The sequence below is a fragment of the Paroedura picta genome, chromosome 2, assembly GCF_049243985.1.
Source record: "Paroedura picta isolate Pp20150507F chromosome 2, Ppicta_v3.0, whole genome shotgun sequence".
Classification (NCBI taxonomy): domain Eukaryota; kingdom Metazoa; phylum Chordata; class Lepidosauria; order Squamata; family Gekkonidae; genus Paroedura; species Paroedura picta.
The window spans coordinates 77863712-77881808 of record NC_135370.1 but is presented as its reverse complement, the minus strand read 5'-3'; the positions used below and the strand labels follow the sequence as shown (position 1 = coordinate 77881808).

The window sequence follows — 18097 nt, the reverse complement described above, 5'->3', positions numbered from 1 at the left end:
ACTAATTAAAGACCTCAGGGGAAAGGATGCACTAGGAGGAGAGCCAGTTTGGTGTAGTGGTTAGGAGTGTGGACTTCTAATCTGGTGAGCTGGGTTCAATTCTGCTTTCCTCCACATGCAGCCAGCTGGGGGACCTTGGGCTCGCCACAGAACTGAGAAAGCTGTTCTGACTGAGCAGTGATATCAGGGCTCTCTCAGCCTCACCCACCTCACAGGGTGTCTGTTGTGGGGAGAGGAAAGGGAAGGTGACTGTAAGCCTCTTTGAGACTCCTTCAGGTAGAGAAAAGCAGCTTATAAGAAACCCTTCTTCTTCTTCTTCTTCTAGTCTTGGCTGAACTGAAGAGGGGCCTCAATCTTATTGCCACGTGGCAATAAGGTAAAGTAGGGAAGAGAGTGACCACATTAGCTGAGCTGCTTGAGTCCTCACTCAGCCATAGAGGATGACTTTTGACTGGTTACTCTCAGTCTCAGGCTGTTGTGAGGTTAAGCTAAAGAATATAAGACCCACATATACCACTGTCAGCTCCTTGGAAGATGGTTTAAAAGAAATGTGATAGGGATTTACTTGAGTATTTATTTACAAATTCAATTAATAGGCCACCCAACTGCAGTAGAGAAGCACCCACCATTTAAAGAAAAATAATACTTTACTAAAAGCTTTACAATGAACAAGATCTTGACAGAGCATGGCAGTGAGGAACGTGTTATTTTGTCCCTATGCGATTCAACAGCTGTCCATGATACTACCAGGTGCCTTGCTTATAACAGCAATGTGGGACCTCATAGTTCTACCAGGTGGAGAAAAGTAGCCATGTCAACAACAGCAATTTTAACATACCATTCAAAGCAACAGTGATGTTTGTACCACGTGTACATTTGTGGAAATGCAACAGAACGTGGAAGAGAGTTCAAATGTGAGTTCTAGCCAACATGGGTTTTTCACACAAATTGGATAAAAATCTCATGTATAAAAATGTCCAGAATGCTGTTAAAATAAATTTTCATAGCAACATACCAAAGATTAACTATTTGTTTCTTTTTTGATAGTGGCAATGAGATGCATCTGGCACACACAGTCCAGACCAACCAATCCATTGCCTCCGAATTCATTTTCCAGGCATTCTCTACCATTCCGGAGATACAACGTCTTCTATTCACATTCTTCCTTCTGCTCTATCTCATAATTATCTTTGGCAATGTATCTATCATCTGGGTAGTCTGTACTGACCAATCTCTCCACACCCCCATGTATTTTTTCTTGGGTAACCTCTCTTTTCTAGAGATTTGTTACACCACTGTGGTAGTGCCTCAAATGCTGGCCAGTATTTTAGATGTCCACAGAACAATCCCCTTCGCAAACTGTGGTATCCAGATGTTCTTGTTTCTGGGACTAGGAGGTACTGACTGTTTCCTGTTGGCTGTTATGGCATATGACCGGTATGACCCATTATGCACGGGGGTTTTAGCGCACATTCGGGGTGGAATGGCGGCGACTAAAATCACGGATAACGCACGGAGCCGGCTGCAACCGGCTGCAGCTTCGGTGCATGCCGCCGAAAAAGCCGCGTCAGTGAAACGCGGAAGAAAGCGCAGCTTCCGGGTGAGCGGGGCGCAACCAGAAGCGGCGCCCGGATCGGCGCGTGCATAATCGGTTACTCTGGGTTTTGCCGCCGTCGCGCCCCGCCCCGTGTATAACCGGTATGCGTCGCGTCTTCCCCCTCCGCGTTTTCCATGTGACCCGAAATCGCCGTTTCGGCGGCCGTGCATAATGGGCCTACGTGGCTATCTGCCACCCACTCCGTTACACTCTGATCATGACTTGGCAGGTGTGTATATGGCTGGTTGTTGGCTCTGCAATGCTTGCCCTCACATTGTCACTGGAACTGACTGTGCTGATCTTCACCTTGCCATTTTGTGGTCACCAGCCTCAAATCAACCATTTCCTGTGTGACGTGCCTCCCGTGCTGCGTTTGGCATGTGCTGACACTCATATCCATCAGACTGTGTTGTATAGTGCTGGTATCCTGGTGTTAGCCATCCCCTTCCTTCTGATAAGCATTTCCTACATCTACATTGTGGCTGCCATCTCGCGGATCTCTTCTACAGCTGGTTGGTACCAGGCCTTCTCCACTTGTTCCTCCCATTTGACGGTGGTTATCTTGCAGTATGGCTGCTGCAGTCTTGTTTACTTGCGTCCCAGGTCAACATCATCTGAGGATGAGGACCGGAAACTTGCTCTCATATACATTTTTGTCACTCCCCTGTTAAACCCTCTCATCTACAGCCTGAGGAACAAGGATGTCAAGCAGGCTTTGAAGAAGGTTGTGAAGAAGACTGCTGAATCATAGGCACACGAACATCTGATTACAACAATCATTTGTGGCATGATAAATCCTCACAGGATGTTTCATGATCTTTCATTAAGGTTTCTTCTCATGTATTTTCATATATTGTATTTTGATTGTTGCAATATGGTTAACTTATTCATTTTTTCTTCTAGAGTTTATTTTATTCTAGAGTTGCAATTAATAAATGTTGATAGTTTTATAATATGCTGATCCTGTTGATGTACAAAATCTGTTATTTATAAATTTTAAATCTGTTATTTGTAAATTTAAAGGGCAGACATTACATTGACCGTATTTGAAATGCCTCCTAGAAGTAGTGTCAGGATCCATCCTCCACCCAGAATTAGAATGTATGACCGTATCTCTAATATTGTGTGTTCTTCTCAATCCTATTACGGATGGAATATAATAACCAGGAAAATCACTTAATAAGTGCCAATATTGAACCTGGCATTCCAGATTAGAAGTCCGCACTCCTAACCACTACACCAAACTGTCATTAAACTGTCATTAAAGAACTGTCATTAAAATTCTGTTTTCATATTCACTGAAGTTTGTTGGAAAATCCATATTTGGACATCTCAACAAATACCTAGAATGAAGACAACAGTGATTTATAATCCTGAATGAAATCTAAGTTTTGTCATTAATTATATTCTATAGAAGTAATGGTTATGATCTATTTCAGTGCATTTTGAGGGGGCGTTATAAACTACAGTACTGGGGGGGATCAGATACAGATATGTAGAGGAAAGAGTTCTGATTTTGTCTATGACAAATTTAAGTAAAGTTACACACTTAACTGTTACTTTATTATTATAACTAAACCTCCTTTTTTCTATTCGCCAAATCTATTCTGTTGTTCCCTAAACAGCAAAACATCAGTTCATTTTTTTCCTTTTTGTGCAAAAAGTCCATAAGACATTTCCCACTATTAATAAATGTAGATATTGTCTACTCTTTAATCAAAGATGTAAGACTATCCATCTCTGCAAATTCCATCCTCTTCACCAACCACTCCTCTGTTGTGGGTAAGGAGTTTAGCAAACACATTCCTTTATAGAAGATACAACACTCTTGTAAAATGTCTGAAATGCTCACTTCAAGTTAGCTAATGACACACACTGACCCATTATGCATGGCTGCAGCCATACCGGGTTGCTGCTGGGAATTGCATTGAGGCAGCATGCTCTGGTACTTCCCGCATATGCACGGGGGAAGGAATCCCCCAGCATATGCAGACTGCCCCAGCGTAGCACATGCGCGCGCAAAACGCCAAGGCTGGAAAGCCCAGTACGCTGCTCAGAGGCATCAGCAGCAGGAGGGAGCAGGGGCATGGGGCCCCCCACCACATGATGTCAGGGAGCGGCATGCTGCTCTCCCACCAAGGTGGGGGTGGGGGACTCCCCAACTAGCTCTGCAGCTCTGTGGAGCCACCAGGGGTATGCGGTGTCCCTGCAGGGACACTGTAGGTTGGGGGAAGACTGCTGATTATGTACGGTACTGGCTTGACCTAATCCCCACTGGCACCTACCGGGGTGTTGTGCCAGGCAAGGACTGGCATGGTGGCAGCGTCATACGCAATTGGGGCTGCCCTGCTGCCACCACCTCAGATTACCTGCCCCATGCATAATTTGTCACTGTATTACAATTTTATTCTATGTATTACTTTTTCAATTCCTAGCTCAACACCCACCACCAAAATTTCCGTACCCAGTTTGCCCTGTCCCTGTTACTTCTGTCATATGAATGAATCATGGGAAGGAAACTCTGTTCTTCTCTTCAGCATTTTACCCTTTCCCAGTTCTATGTATCTGCCCTAGCCCTTTAAACTTAGATATCAACAGTAACAATATTTAATTAAAATACATGAGGTGATATGAGTGCATTACATCATACTTGAGAAAGGGATATGGGATCAGAAATACCAGCTGAAGTTTGGGAGGCCATTTAGGAAAAGCTTTAGTCCCACCTAATCCAAAAGTGGTTTTGTTAAATTTATTTATACAGCAAAATAAGAAATTGGCTCAAGAATCTTGAATGATTTTTTTCTTATTAGTAGGAAGATTCATCATGTCTTAACTTTTGAACTACACGATTAGAATTACAATTGATATGTGGTATGAGCAATTGTGGAATAATGTTTTGTGGGGGAAATAGCTCATCAAATTACAATAGTGATTAAAGTACAACTGTTTTCCAGTCTAAACAACTTGTCACCCTCCATTTATTAATAGGAACTAATGGAAAGATGTGCTGTGATAAGTAATGCATATACAGTTGAAAAAAATGGCAAAAGCATCTTGGTAAAACTGTAAAACAAATGATCAAATGTTTCTGTTTTTAATTTGATTTCTATTTTTGTTATGTTTTGTTAATGTATGGTTATATTTGCTATGTGATTGAAGAAAAATAAGATTAAAAACAGTAAAAATAAAAGGAGCAGTAATAAGAAATGTGAATGTTTAATTTCTGTAAAGTGGGGGGTAATCATGGTTTAGTTCACTATATTACTTTCTTTCCTGGTCCTGGGGAAAGAAGGGACTGTAGATTCGCACAACTTTTTCCCCACCACTAAGTATTTCCCAGCTATTACTTGTGGAAAAGTCCCAAGTGTACCAAGTCTTGTAAATAAGTAAATAAGTCAACACATCATTTCTTGTATTAGAATAATTGCACCCATGTGGATCTCCTTCATAAGATAAAAAGTCATTTATAGTGAATAAATCATTTTTAGTATCCATCCTAACATATCAGTATTTTCAAATTTTCAAATGCCAAGCCTTCAAAAACAGTATTTTTAAAATTACAACAATCTGAGAATAATGAGCTTCAGCTATAAGTCTGGGATCTCCATGGCTCGATTCCTGTGTTCTGAGTATCCAGAACATGGTTTTCACTGCATCTTGAGGACTGGATACCTATTATTAAAGTTGAATGAAAACGGCAGCTGCCAATAAGCCTCAAAACATCAGGTCTCTAGGAGCGCCTAAAACTGAAGGGCTACTAATTAAATTATAAAAGTTGGGAAGTATTGATTATAAATATCATTTTAGCTCAGATGAAATTATGAATCCCTGTATAGACTTCCTGTATAGACTGTATAGACTTCCTTTGAATCACAAACATGTTGATAATATACCTACAGGGAGTCTCCATTCAATCTTCAGTCCCCTTTCTGTTTCAGAAAAAATGATAGCCTGCTGCTATCTATAATGACCTCTTATTTTTCATTCTCATTTCTCTATAGGATGAAAGTTAGTTGTTTAGATGCATCCGGAGAATTCCACCAGGTGGCAGCCAGGACTGAAGAGGCCCTGACCCTGGTCGAGGCCAGGCAAGCTTCCCTGGGGCCAGGAATGACCAACAAGTTGGTACCCATAGAGTGCAAGACCCTGTGTGTCAGGATTGTAGAATCTCTGTCATAAATTAGCCTGAGTTCCTCCATGTCAGTTATACTGCTTAATTGAACCTGGCGCCTGCTAGCCCCGGCCTTGTAGTTTGTAGCAATAAAATAGAATAGTGATGTTATTCTAACCTTATCTTGTTATGGGCACACAGGGTTGTTGTCAATTCTCTCAAGGATGGGAGTTTGGAATCCTGTTGTTGTTTCACATATGTCTTTTTTCACTAACCCCCCTCCTTGGGAACTGTCAAGTTTTGGGCGGGAGAAATGTATTGATAAGCTGAGGCAAATCTGGCTTCGAGTCAGATTTGACTTTCAGTCCAATGCGTATAGTGCTAATCAATAAAACTATTTTCTTTTGAATAAGTTTTGTTGTGAGTTTCCTGTGCGTCTGACATCAAGTCAAATCTCACAACTCCTTTCACCTGCAAAATGCAGGGCGAGGGACATACTTTTTCTGAGCAGGGAGAGGGCCTGGATTGGGACCTCTCCCAGGGCGACGGCGCGAGTGCCGGCCCGCACAGCTCGGGCATGATGCGGGCAATCTCGGGGACAACCCCGGGGCCCGAGGAATTTTTGGAACGACACGTCACCCAGCGCAGGCGATTGTCTAAATACGACCGCCCTACTGGGGATGAGAGGTGGCCGGAGCACCTGGGACTGCCTAGCTACGCGCTGGAGCCTGTGGGTGAGACACAGGACTTGCAGTACAAGCTGGACAGGGTGACTAACTGGCTGCAGGATCTTTCGGGTCGGTTGGATCCGGAGGAGAAGCGCCGAACGCAACGCCTGCTGAAGGAAGTGCGTGGTGGTGGTGCGCACGATACCAGCCTGCGACGAGTGAGTGGTGGGCTTGCACTGCGGGAGCACGGCATGGCGGACACGCAAGCGGCAGCGGATGCTGAGGCGTTGGCCAGGGCCAGGGCGCAGCTGGAAATCGAGGCGGAGGCAGAGGCTCGAGCGAGAGCGCAACGCGAACAAGAAGGCGAGGGCGAGGAGCGAGAGGACGAAGGCGGCGCGGGCGGCGATGGAGCCGGAGGAGACGGCGCGGACGGAGGCGAGGACGCAGCGGCGGCGGCAGCAGCGGCGGCGGCGGCGGACGTTGCGGGAGCCGAGGCGGCGGCGGCAGCAGCGGCGCGCGAAGCGGCGCGAGCGGCAGCGCGAGCAGCGGAGGCAGCCCGGGTGGCGGAACGAGCAAGAGTGGCGGCGGGGAGAGGACGAGGCATCGGCCGCGGTGCAAGACCCCCAGCACCGGCCCCGGCACCGGCGGATTGGGGCCCGGGGCGCCTACCAGCCCACCTCCGGGGTGTGGAGATGCGGAGCACCTATAAATTCAAGGCTAAGTTTTCCGGAGACCCCTCCGATTTTCCTACGTTTCTGGTGCACCTCCAGGCCTACATGATGGAAATGGGGTTCACTTTCCAGGATGATGCTGAGAAAGTGCGTTTCGTGGGCCAAGCCCTAGAAGGCAAAGCAGCCAAGTGGTTTGTGGACTTGTACCGCTATCACCCCCAAGCCATTCGTGACTACAACCATTTCATGAGAGCCCTGCGCCAGATGTACGTGGAACCGTTCGAGCGAGAGACCGCGGAGAAGAAACTCAGGGCTCACCGACAAGGGAAGTTGTCAGTGGTCGAGTACGCCAGGGAGTTTAAAGAGCTGGCTTCCTCGGTGCCGGACTGGACGGAGCCCCAACGCGTGCTGTCGTTTGTGGGGGGCCTCAATCCTACTCTGGCAGACAAATGCCTCCTCCTGGAAGACCCGCTTACAGTCGAAGGTTGGGTCCAATTGGCTGGGGAGATGGAAAATCGATTGGAGCGAGCTTCGATGGTACAAGTCCTGGCAGGCAAAACCGTGGCGAAAACTTCCACCCCGGCGAAAACCAAGCCCCGAGCCAAGTTGGAGCCGTCTGAGCGCACCCGGCGCATGGAAAAAGGGCTGTGCTTGGGTTGTGGCCAAGCGGGGCACTTTCTCGCAAATTGCCCCACAAAAGCAACAGCGACCCCGAGGGCCGTGAGCAGCGCCCCACCGAAAGCCCAGCCTGCCAAGAAAACCACTCCCAAGAAAAGTGCCAAGTCTCTCCTGGTGCCAGTGGCTGCCGTGCCAGCAGTGGACGACTCGGAGGAGGGAAGCGGGCTGGAGGACGAGGATCAAGCCGAGGAGCAGTCGGGAAACGAGGACGGTCTGCTGTAAAGGCGCCCCGCCAGCAGGCCGCCAACAGGGGCAAACGCGTGGTGAGTGATTCCCCCTTACTACTCCTACCTGCCAAGCTCTCCAACCCCAAGTCGGGGAAAACAGTGGGAGTCCGGTGTATCGTGGACTCAGGGTGCACCCAATCCCTAGTGAGCCCGGCACTGGCCGAGACTTTGGGGGTGGGAAAGGTGCCGCTGAGGGAACCCTTGCCCATCACCCAATTGGATGGGAAATGTGCTCCCGGAGGGGAGGCCACGGCGAAAACGCGCCCAATGGACTTGGACATAAAAAAACATTGGGAGCAAATCCAGCCTTTGGTAGCCCCTCATTCTGCCTTCCCTTGTGTGTTAGGGTTGGATTGGCTGAAGGAACATGACCCCCTAGTGAAGTGGAAAGAAGGGACCGTGGACTTTACCTCTCCCGCCTGCGAGCAGCACGCTCGACCGCGGGATTCCCCACTGACGGGGGTTGTGGCCGCTTTGGGATCGGGGGGGACAGCGCTCCCTCCTGAGTATCGAGACTTTGCTGATCTGTTCGCGGAGGTAGAGTGCAACCAACTGCCCCCCCACCGTAAAACTGACTGTGCCATTGAATTAAAGAAAGGGGAACCACTCCCCAAAGCCAAACTTTATTCCATGAGCCCCCGGGAAATGGCGGAGCTTAGGGAATTTTTGGATAAGAACTTGGCGAGGGGTTTTATTAGACCGGCCACATCTTCATTGGCGGCCCCGGTCCTTTTTGTAAAAAAGAAGGACGGTTCGCTACGTTTGTGTACTGACTACCGTGGGTTGAATGCGGTCTCCACCTGCAATGCCTACCCGCTCCCCCTGATAAAAGACTTGTTGGGCCACTTGGGGAAGGCACGAATTTTTACGAAATTGGATTTGAGGGAAGCCTATTACCGAGTTCGGATCAAGAAGGGGCACGAATATCTAACGGCTTTTAACACCCCCCTGGGGCAATTTGAGTACACCGTAATGCCGTTCGGCCTCGCCGGCGCTCCGGGCGTGTTCATGAATATGATTAATGAAATTATGCATGATTTATTGTACCAAGGGGTGTTGGTTTACATTGATGATATTCTTGTGTATTCTGAGAATGTTGAGAGTCATGCTGATCTGGTACGCGAAGTGCTCAACCGCTTGCGAAAGCACCAATTGTTTGCTAAACTGTCTAAATGTGAGTTCCACCGCGATGCGGTGGAGTTTCTGGGGTTCCGTGTCTCCCAAGCGGGGATTGAGATGGACCCTGGCAAGGTGCGTGACTTGCTGGCTTGGGAACCTCCCCGCACCAGGAGGCAACTGCAAAGCTTCCTAGGGTTCGCTAATTTTTACAGGACTTTCATCCCCAATTTTGCCAAAGTGGCGCTGCCCCTCACTGACTTGTTGAAAACCAAACAAGGGGGAAAAACGGCGAGCCGCCCGGGGACGCCCCTTCTGTGGACTCCCCCCTGTCAAAACGCATTCGACAAACTAAAGTTGTTGTTTACGTCCGAACCCGTACTGGCCCATGCTGACCCTTCTAAGCAATTTACTGTACAAGTAGACTCCTCGGACGTAGCAATGGGGGCCGTGATCCTCCAAGAGGGGGAGGACGGAAAGTTACACCCGCTGGCCTATCTGTCAAAGAAATTCTCGGGGGCAGAGCGAAATTGGGCAATTTGGGAAAAAGAGGCGGCTGCAGTAAAATTGGCCCTTTCCACCTGGAGGCATTGGCTAGAAGGATCCGCGATCCCATTTGTAGTCTGGACGGATCATAAAAACCTTCAGGCACTTAAGCAGCCCCGATCGCTTTCCGCCAAGCAAATGAGATGGGCAGAGTTTTTCGCCCGTTTCAACTTCTCCCTAAAGCATCTGCCGGGTAAAATGAACTTTTTGGCAGATGCATTATCACGCCTGCCCCAGTACAACAGCAAACGAGACCCATTGGTGGACACCGTTTTCACCCCCGCCCAACTAGGGATGGCCGCCGTGACGCGCAGCCACGTAAAGACTGATACGCCCATCCCAGGGGGCTGGGTCCAGAAGGAGATGTCACAAGATCCGGAGTTTGGCTCCCTCCGCCCTGATCTGACTGAGAAGGGGGGGCTCTTTTTTAAGGGCGAGAGACTCTTTGTTCCTGTTGCGGCCAGGGGAAAAGTTTTGAAACTTTGCCACGACGCAAAAACTGCTGGACACTTTGGTTTTGTAAAAACTCTGCACCTAGTCAGGAGACAATATTGGTGGCCGTCCCTGCGCAAAGATGTGGAGAAATATGTGCAGGGATGCCCTATTTGTATTGCCTCAAAACCGGTTGGAGGCAAGAAAAAGGGGCTATTGCAACCACAGCCCACCCCCTCTCGTCCATGGACAGATGTCACTATGGACTTTATTACGGACCTCCCTCCCAGCCATGGGAACACCGTTATATGGGTGGTAGTGGATGCTTTTTCCAAACAGGCTCACTTCATTCCCTGCACGGGGGTGCCTTCAGCACCAAAATTGGCTTCTCTTTTCATTGAACACGTGGTACGTCTGCACGGGATCCCGACACGTGTCCTGACGGATCGGGGCCCCCAGTTCGTTTCTAAGTTTTGGAGGGAACTCCTGAGACTTTTGGGGGTGGAGCAAGCCCTCACTTCAGGCTATCACCCTGAATCAAATGGCCAGACCGAAAGGGTAAACCAAATCCTGGAACAGTACTTACGTTGTTTCATCAATCACCAGCAGGACAATTGGGTCTCTTTATTACCGATGGCTGAATTTGCCTACAACAATGGGGTTCACGCCTCAACTGGGGTATCACCTTTCAAAGTAGTGTATGGGACTGATTTAGCAACAGCCCCCACCTGGGAGCTCCACTCCACTGAGGCTCCTGACATAAATAAATGGGCAGCCACCATCAGTACAGGTTGGCCAGAAATTGTAGCTAGCCTCAAGGAGGCAAAACAAGCCTATAAAGCTCAAGCGGATAAGAAAAGGGTACCTGCACCTGACTGGAAAGTGGGAGACCTGGCCTATTTGTCTACTAAGAACCTGAGGTGCCAACAGAAGTCAAAGAAACTTGGCCCTAAATACGTGGGGCCATTTAAAGTGATAAAACTGATTAATACTGTGACTGTTGAGCTAGCTTTACCAAAGACTTATAGGAATGTGCATCCGGTTTTTCATTCCAGCCTGCTGCGGAGAGCTCCGGTCCCTGACGAGTGGCACCCTCCTCCAGACCAGCCTGTGCCAATTTTCATCGATAAAGACACCCACTATGAAGTCAACCAAATTTTAGACTCTCGTTTGCACAAGGGTCGCCTTCAATATCTGGTCGATTGGAAAGATTTCCCCTCGGGGGACAAAGAGTGGGTGGAGGCAAGGAATGTGAAGGCACCCCGCCTCCTCCGGGCTTTCCATCGAGCATTTCCGGATTGTCCTCGCCCGGTAGATGCCGGCTAGATGGAGGAGTGAAGTTAGTTTTAATGCGGAGGGATGTCAGGATTGTAGAATCTCTGTCATAAATTAGCCTGAGTTCCTCCATGTCAGTTATACTGCTTAATTGAACCTGGCGCCTGCTAGCCCCGGCCTTGTAGTTTGTAGCAATAAAATAGAATAGTGATGTTATTCTAACCTTATCTTGTTATGGGCACACAGGGTTGTTGTCAATTCTCTCAAGGATGGGAGTTTGGAATCCTGTTGTTGTTTCACATATGTCTTTTTTCACTAACCCCCCTCCTTGGGAACTGTCAAGTTTTGGGCGGGAGAAATGTATTGATAAGCTGAGGCAAATCTGGCTTCGAGTCAGATTTGACTTTCAGTCCAATGCGTATAGTGCTAATCAATAAAACTATTTTCTTTTGAATAAGTTTTGTTGTGAGTTTCCTGTGCGTCTGACACTGTGGGGAGCATAGGTTGACAGGCAGTCCCTCAGATACGTGGGTCACAGACCATGCAATAGTCACTTCTAGACTTCTGCAAGTTGCTCTATGCAGGGATTCTCTTGAGACTGATCCGGAGATTTCAAGTAGTCCAAAATGTAGCTGTGCGAGTCCTCACAGGGACCCAGTGGAGGGCACATATGATATTGCTCCTTGCCCAACTGCATTGGCTCTGGACTGGAGGCCAGATTAGATTCAAAGTCTTGGTGTTGATCTTCAAAGTGCTAAACAGTCCGGGACAATAGTATTTGTTGGACCACGCCTCCTATTATGTTCCCAAAGAGCAGTACATCAGGTGAGGGTGATCTTAAAAATAGCTTTTCTAACTGTTGGAATATGCAAGATCTGTAGTGTACATGATCAACAGTAGATGAAGAATCCCCTGTAGGAGAGCATAGGGGAATATGTATATCTAGCATATTCAGATCAGAGGAACTTCCGGGTATTTTCAACTAATCGTCTGTGTCCAAATTGACTCAATTAGAGACTTCCATCTCCCTTGAACACACTTCCTCACTGATTCCTCCCACAACAATTAGTCAATTGGGACTCTCCCTTTCCCCTCTTCATGACAAAGTTCTTTCTCTTTTTAATATAAAGTTATATATTCTTTAAGTAGCTGGTGTTGTAGCCCTCCTTTGCATAGTTAAACTCTGCCAACAAAAGTATTCTTCCATTATGGGTTTCAGCTCTCATTACTGATAATTGGAACAGGAGGTTTACAATTAATTGTTCTTCCTGAAATCATTAATTACAAAAAGAAAAAACCTCTTTTCGCATCTGACATTATGAAAAAGAGAATAAGGCAGAAATATCTGACATCCCTTGCTAGGAATAACTGATGTTTCCTGAAAGGAAGCTAAATATTACCCTTGTACTGACTGGAGAAAGCTGATCTTTTATGCCACTGAAGTTTTGCAGAAGGCTCGGAGGGGAACGGCTCTATCCCTCTTCCCAGTTTTCAGAAAGCAACACAGACCCACCCAAGGATCTATGGCTACCCTGGATGGAAAACTCAGATGGGGCTGACAGAGGGAAGCGAACTATCCCTGAACAGGACCGCTAGTCCATTTCACTGCTAAGAAAAGTTGAAAAGGAACGATCCTCTTCCTCCTGAGTGACTGAGGGTAAGGAGACTCTCTTTTACTCTTTCTGCTAAGGTCTGATTATTATTACCTGGGCAGAGTAAAACAGCAGAAGCGATTAGTAATGCAAATGATGCAAGTCTGACTAATGTGGATTTTGTACGTGCATCCCAAACCTAGTTGAAGTAACAGCGGTTTAAAGTTTCCAGGGTGAAAGCAGCCCATGGAAGAAAAGGTCCTGGCCAGTTAAGCCTCAGGATAGACTGCCCCCAGGAGTGAAATGGACTGGGCAAGCTGGGTTTCAGACAGGAATGCTGGATGATGTGCATGCCGTGTGCAGCAATTTCTCCCACCACAAGACTGTGCCCTCCTGCCTGAGTGACTGAGAGCAGAGAAGGAAATGTTTCCGACAGAGCAGCCATAGGACCTTCCCTTGCAGAGCTAGCAGTCACTTCACTCAGATGCTGTAGAGATAGTACAACTTCTATATCTATAGAAATAAATAAGTCTTTAGGAACTGAGGGGGAGGAACTAGACTAGCTGTGAGAGAAACTGGGTTTAAAAAGTCCTGGAGAAATGGAACTAATGTGTTCCAAAGAATAAGTGAATGGCTGTTTTTAAATCAAGAGAGTAGCCACAATAGCTGTGCTGCTTGAGTCCTCACTCAGCCATGAAGGGTGACATGGCCATCCACCTGCAGTGGAGAAGCACCCAACCTTTAAAGAAAATAATACTTTTCTAAAAGCTTTACAAGGAACAAAATGTTGACAGAGTATGGCAGTCAGGAACGTGCTTTTGTCATGTAGCTGTCCACGATACCACCAGGTGCCTTGCTTATAACAGCAACACTGGAGCTCATAGTTCTACCTGGTGGAGAAAGGGCCGTGTCAACAATGGCAATTTTAACATACTGTTCAAAGCAATAGTGATGTTTGTACCACACGTGAATTTGTGCAAATGGAACAGAATGTGGAAGAGATGGATGTCCTAGCTGATGTAGATTATACGCATATAAATGGATTAAAATCTCACGTATAAAAATAGCTAGAATGCAGTTAAAATTAATTTTCATAGCAATGTAAGTTTTATCCCCCCGTAATCAAAAAGTATACAGTGATTTACCAAAACAGTCTTGCTCTTGACTGATAACCATGTTTCTGCTGCTCTAAATTGGCTCTTTCCTGCAGATAACACACCAGGATGCTCAGAAGAGAAGGTGTTCAAGCCAATGTAGATTTTATAAGAAAAGATGTGTTTAGTTGTCCTCTAAACCTTAGGAAATAGCAAACTATATTATAGTTTAAATTATGCAGCTTTCATGCTGTCCAGAATACCAGAAATTCCCAAATCAAACTGAATCAAATCTGGAAAACCTAAAAATGAATGGTGGAGCAAGAGCTGAGGCGGGCCGGCGCTGTGCATAATCACCAGTGACGGGTCTTTTGGCTCGCCCAGCCCCGACCTGCAGTATCCCTTCAGGGACACCGCTCGCCCATGTGAGCTCCGTGGAGCCACGGAGCTGGCAGGGGCGACCCCCTGCCCCACCAGTGTGTGTGGAGGGGGGGCTTTCCCCCCATTCTCCCTGGCCCCTCGCCATCTCCCCCCCCCCCCCGCCTCTTTGCTTACCTCGGCTGGCAGCGATCCGGCCCTCCTAGCTCCAGCGCGTGTGCCTGATGCCCCGCCCCCTGCATACACGGGGAACGGAGGGGCATCGTGCCCCGCTGCAACATCATAGCGGCAGCACGGATTAGAAGGTCATGGTGTCCAGAGTGCCAGAAATGCCCAAACCTCTTCAAATTGAATCAAATCCCCCAATCTGGCAAGCCTAGGAAATGAATGGTGGAGCAAGAGCTGAGAAATCTGGGATAGAATCAGACAGGATTGCCAGCTTTTAGGATTTGATTATGAGCCTGTTTCTTTTTTTAATTTCAGAAAAGGATGCCTTATTCTTCCTGCTTGTTCAGCCCCATGTTTTGTAAACTGAAAACCAACAGTTAGCAACTCAAGAAGAAGGAAATTTGTATGTTAGGAAACTCTATGGAAATAAGTATCAGAGCAGTGAGGGGAAACATATAACAACATTAGGTGAGGTTTTATAGTCTTGTTCCTTCAGTGGACTTCAGTGTGTGAGGTGGGGGGGGCAGTTTGAAAACAACACCATGACAACTTGAGGATGTTACAGTGCAAATTAGAGGGAGACGTCTAAAGATGACAAGTTAGATTTCATAGCTGAGTATCACATACCTAGAATCTGCTCAGACAGACAAATGTGAATTACTTACCAAAGATTAACCATTTGTTTCTTTTTTGATAGTGGCAATGAGATGCATCTCGCACACACAGTCCAGACCAACCAATCCATCGCCTCCGAGTTCATCTTTCTGGCATTCTCCACCATTCCAGAGATACAACATCTTCTATTCACATTCTTCCTTCTGCTCTATCTCACAATTATCTTTGGCAATGTATCTATCATCTGGGTAGTCTGCACTGACCAATCCCTCCATACCCCCATGTATTTCTTCCTGGGTAACCTCTCTTTTCTAGAGATCTGTTATACCACTGTGGTAGTGCCTCAAATGCTGGCCAGTATTTTAGATGTCCACAGAACAATCCCCTTCGCAAACTGTGGTATCCAGATGTTCTTGTTTCTGGGACTAGGAGGTACTGACTGTTTCCTGTTGGCTGTAATGGCATATGACCGTTATGTGGCTATATGTCACCCACTCCGTTACACTCTGATCATGACCCGGCAGGTGTGTATATGGCTGGTTGTTGGCTCTGCAATGCTTGCCCTCACATTGTCACTGGAACTGACTGTGCTCATATTCACCTTGCCTTTCTGCGGTCACCAGCCTCAAATCAACCATTTCCTGTGTGACGTACCTCCTGTGCTGAGTTTGGCATGTGCTGACACTCATATCCATCAGACTGTTCTATACAGTGTTGGTATCATGGTGTTGGCTATCCCCTTCCTTCTGATAAGCATTTCCTACACCTACATTGTGGCTGCCATCTTGCGGATCTCTTCTACATCTGGTCGGCATCAGGCCTTCTCCACTTGTTCCTCCCATTTGACGGTGGTTATCTTGCAGTATGGCTGCTGTGCTCTTGTTTACTTGCGTCCCTGGTCAACATCTTCAGAGGATGAGAACTGGAAACTTGCTCTAATATACACTTTTGTCACTCCGCTGTTAAACCCTCTCATCTACAGCCTGAGGAACAAGGATGTCAAGCAGGCTTTGAAGAAGGTTGTGAAGAAGACTGCTGAATCATAGGCCAGTAGTACTGAGGGTATACCATTCATCATGACAGGTGCCCCAGCCAATGAGCGTGCAGTATTTTCTGACCAATGAGTGGTCAGAGGAGGCGGGACTAAGGTGGGTGTATGGTCCTGCCCACGTGGTCAGGTTGGCCCCTCCCCCTGAAATGGGAGGGGTTGGAATTATGTCTTGTTGTAGCTTGAGTCATGGTTTAATTAAAATAAGCAGATTAATTTTGAATCTTTGATACTGAAAAACCACCCGTGTGGGGCGGGCACATGTAAGGATTTTATAAGCAGAGTCTCCTAGCACAAGCACATGGGAGAAAAGCCGATCAGAATGCCCCTGTAGATGGTGCTTAAAGTATCATAGCCTGCTTAAAAAATAGGCAGAATGATTTTGGATCTTTGATGCTAAAACCCAACCCTGCAGGGCAGGCTCTTGTAAGGTTTTACAAGAAGAGTCTGCCCTGCAGAAGCACATAGGGCAAAAAAGCAATCATGATGTCCCATAGTTGGTACTTGGACATTGCTCAAAGTTTTTATCCTTGTTAATTTCAAAAGTATCATAGCCTGCATAAAATAAGCAGATTAATTTTGGATCTTTGATGCTAAAAAACAAAACAAAAACATCCCACAACAGTGCTGCCTGCTGTACAGTTTTACACATAGGGATTGCTCTGGGTCTCCAAAGGGGGTTCTCTGTGTGGTTGGAAGAAGTCTCAGAGAGTGTGCCACGGGGGCTGGTTGGTGGAGTGTTGTAGCTTGTGTCATGGTTTAATTAAAATAAGCAGTTTAATTTTGGATCTTTGATGCTAAAAAACCAATCCTGCAGGGTGGGCTCTTGTAAGGATTTACAAGAAGAGTCTCCCTGCAGAAGCACATAGGGCGAAAAGCAATCATGATGTCCCAATTTGGTTCTTGGACATAGCCCAAAGTTTTTTATCCTTGTTAATTTCAAACGTATTATGGTTTAATTAAAATAATCAGGTTAATTTTGGATCTTTGATGCTAAAAGCCACCCCTGCAGAGCGGGCTGTTGTACAGTTTTACACATAGGGAGTGCTCTGGGACTCCAAAGGGGGTTCTCTGTGTGGCTGGAAAAAGTGTGCCAGGGATGCTAGGAAGGGGGTTTCTTGGAGCTCCAGGAGCGCGCATGCTACCAGCATTTAAATGTGCTAATGAGCGTGTGGGGCTCTGGGTGGGGACTGCCTTTCAAATAGGAGAGAGGGAAGGCATCCAGGGTGCTTTCTGCTACTGCAGAACCCTCTGCCCCATTGAAACCACACCAGCATATCTACCGCAGAGTCAGGATGAATATATATATTTCTGTTCAAACACATAGCTCTCAGCCTGTATGATCTGACTTTCTAAGGAATTGCTCAGCCAGTTTGCCTACTGAATAGCTCACATATGTCAGAAAGGAAAAGGCTGGTTAGGCTCCCCCCCCCCCACTCCCCTCGAAACGTCAGGGAGTGTTGATTGTGGCATGCTGGAGCTTGGGTGTCCAGCGAGTGTGTTTCGATGTGATTAGTAGAAGGGTGGGGTACGACTAATGTTTTTTTTTTCTTCTATCGTGGGGGGATATCTGATCGTTCATGGAATATAATATAGGAATTTCTGAGTGCACTCTTAAAACTGACCAACATGAAGTTTTTTATTCTTGTTAATTTCAAAGTGGCCTTTCCCCCCTGATACACAGAGCCTGAAAGCAACTGGCTGTATACTGTCAACGATGTGAGAGCCTCTGAGTTAATATGCATATGAACTTATCTTTAAACAGCCCCGTGGCGCGGTGCGCTGCAGACTGAATAAAGGAGTAAGGGCTGTGTGGGAGGAGTTAGGGCGGGCCCTGTCTGGGATAAACCGCGGCTCCCCATTGGCTGCTTGCCCCAGGAC

The 18097-nt window shown here is 47.0% G+C and overlaps 3 protein-coding genes across 3 annotated transcripts; all 3 read left to right on the top strand.

The window, feature by feature from the left end:
- The first annotated feature begins 1057 nt into the window (after window positions 1-1057).
- Window positions 1058-2420, top strand: LOC143828906 (olfactory receptor 10Q1-like). Its single transcript, XM_077319070.1, has 2 exons — window positions 1058-1437; window positions 1775-2420. The coding sequence occupies exons 1-2, from the start codon at window positions 1058-1060 to the stop codon at window positions 2346-2348; spliced, it is 954 nt and encodes a 317-aa protein (XP_077175185.1). The 3' UTR covers window positions 2349-2420.
- A 3521-nt stretch (window positions 2421-5941) lies between these two features.
- Window positions 5942-11219, top strand: LOC143829711 (uncharacterized). The gene is made up of 2 exons (XM_077321035.1): window positions 5942-7988; window positions 11102-11219. Exon 1 carries the CDS (start codon window positions 6187-6189, stop codon window positions 7945-7947), a length of 1761 nt encoding a protein of 586 aa, XP_077177150.1. The 5' UTR covers window positions 5942-6186; the 3' UTR covers window positions 7948-7988; window positions 11102-11219.
- Window positions 11220-15260: 4041 nt separating this feature from the next.
- Window positions 15261-16214, top strand: LOC143828905 (olfactory receptor 10Q1-like). Its single transcript, XM_077319069.1, has one exon. It carries the CDS (start codon window positions 15261-15263, stop codon window positions 16212-16214), a length of 954 nt encoding a protein of 317 aa, XP_077175184.1.
- The last annotated feature ends 1883 nt before the right edge of the window (window positions 16215-18097 follow it).

Excerpts from the sequence above, each read along its gene's own strand:
- LOC143828906 (XM_077319070.1), top strand. The coding sequence starts at position 1,058 with ATGCATCTGGCACACACAGTCCAGACCAACCAATCCATTGCCTCCGAA. Across the intron at positions 1,438-1,774 it reads GCTGTTATGGCATATGACCG|CTACGTGGCTATCTGCCACC; the intron begins GTATGACCCATT and ends TGCATAATGGGC.
- LOC143829711 (XM_077321035.1), top strand. The coding sequence starts at position 6,187 with ATGCAGGGCGAGGGACATACTTTTTCTGAGCAGGGAGAGGGCCTGGAT.
- LOC143828905 (XM_077319069.1), top strand. The coding sequence starts at position 15,261 with ATGCATCTCGCACACACAGTCCAGACCAACCAATCCATCGCCTCCGAG.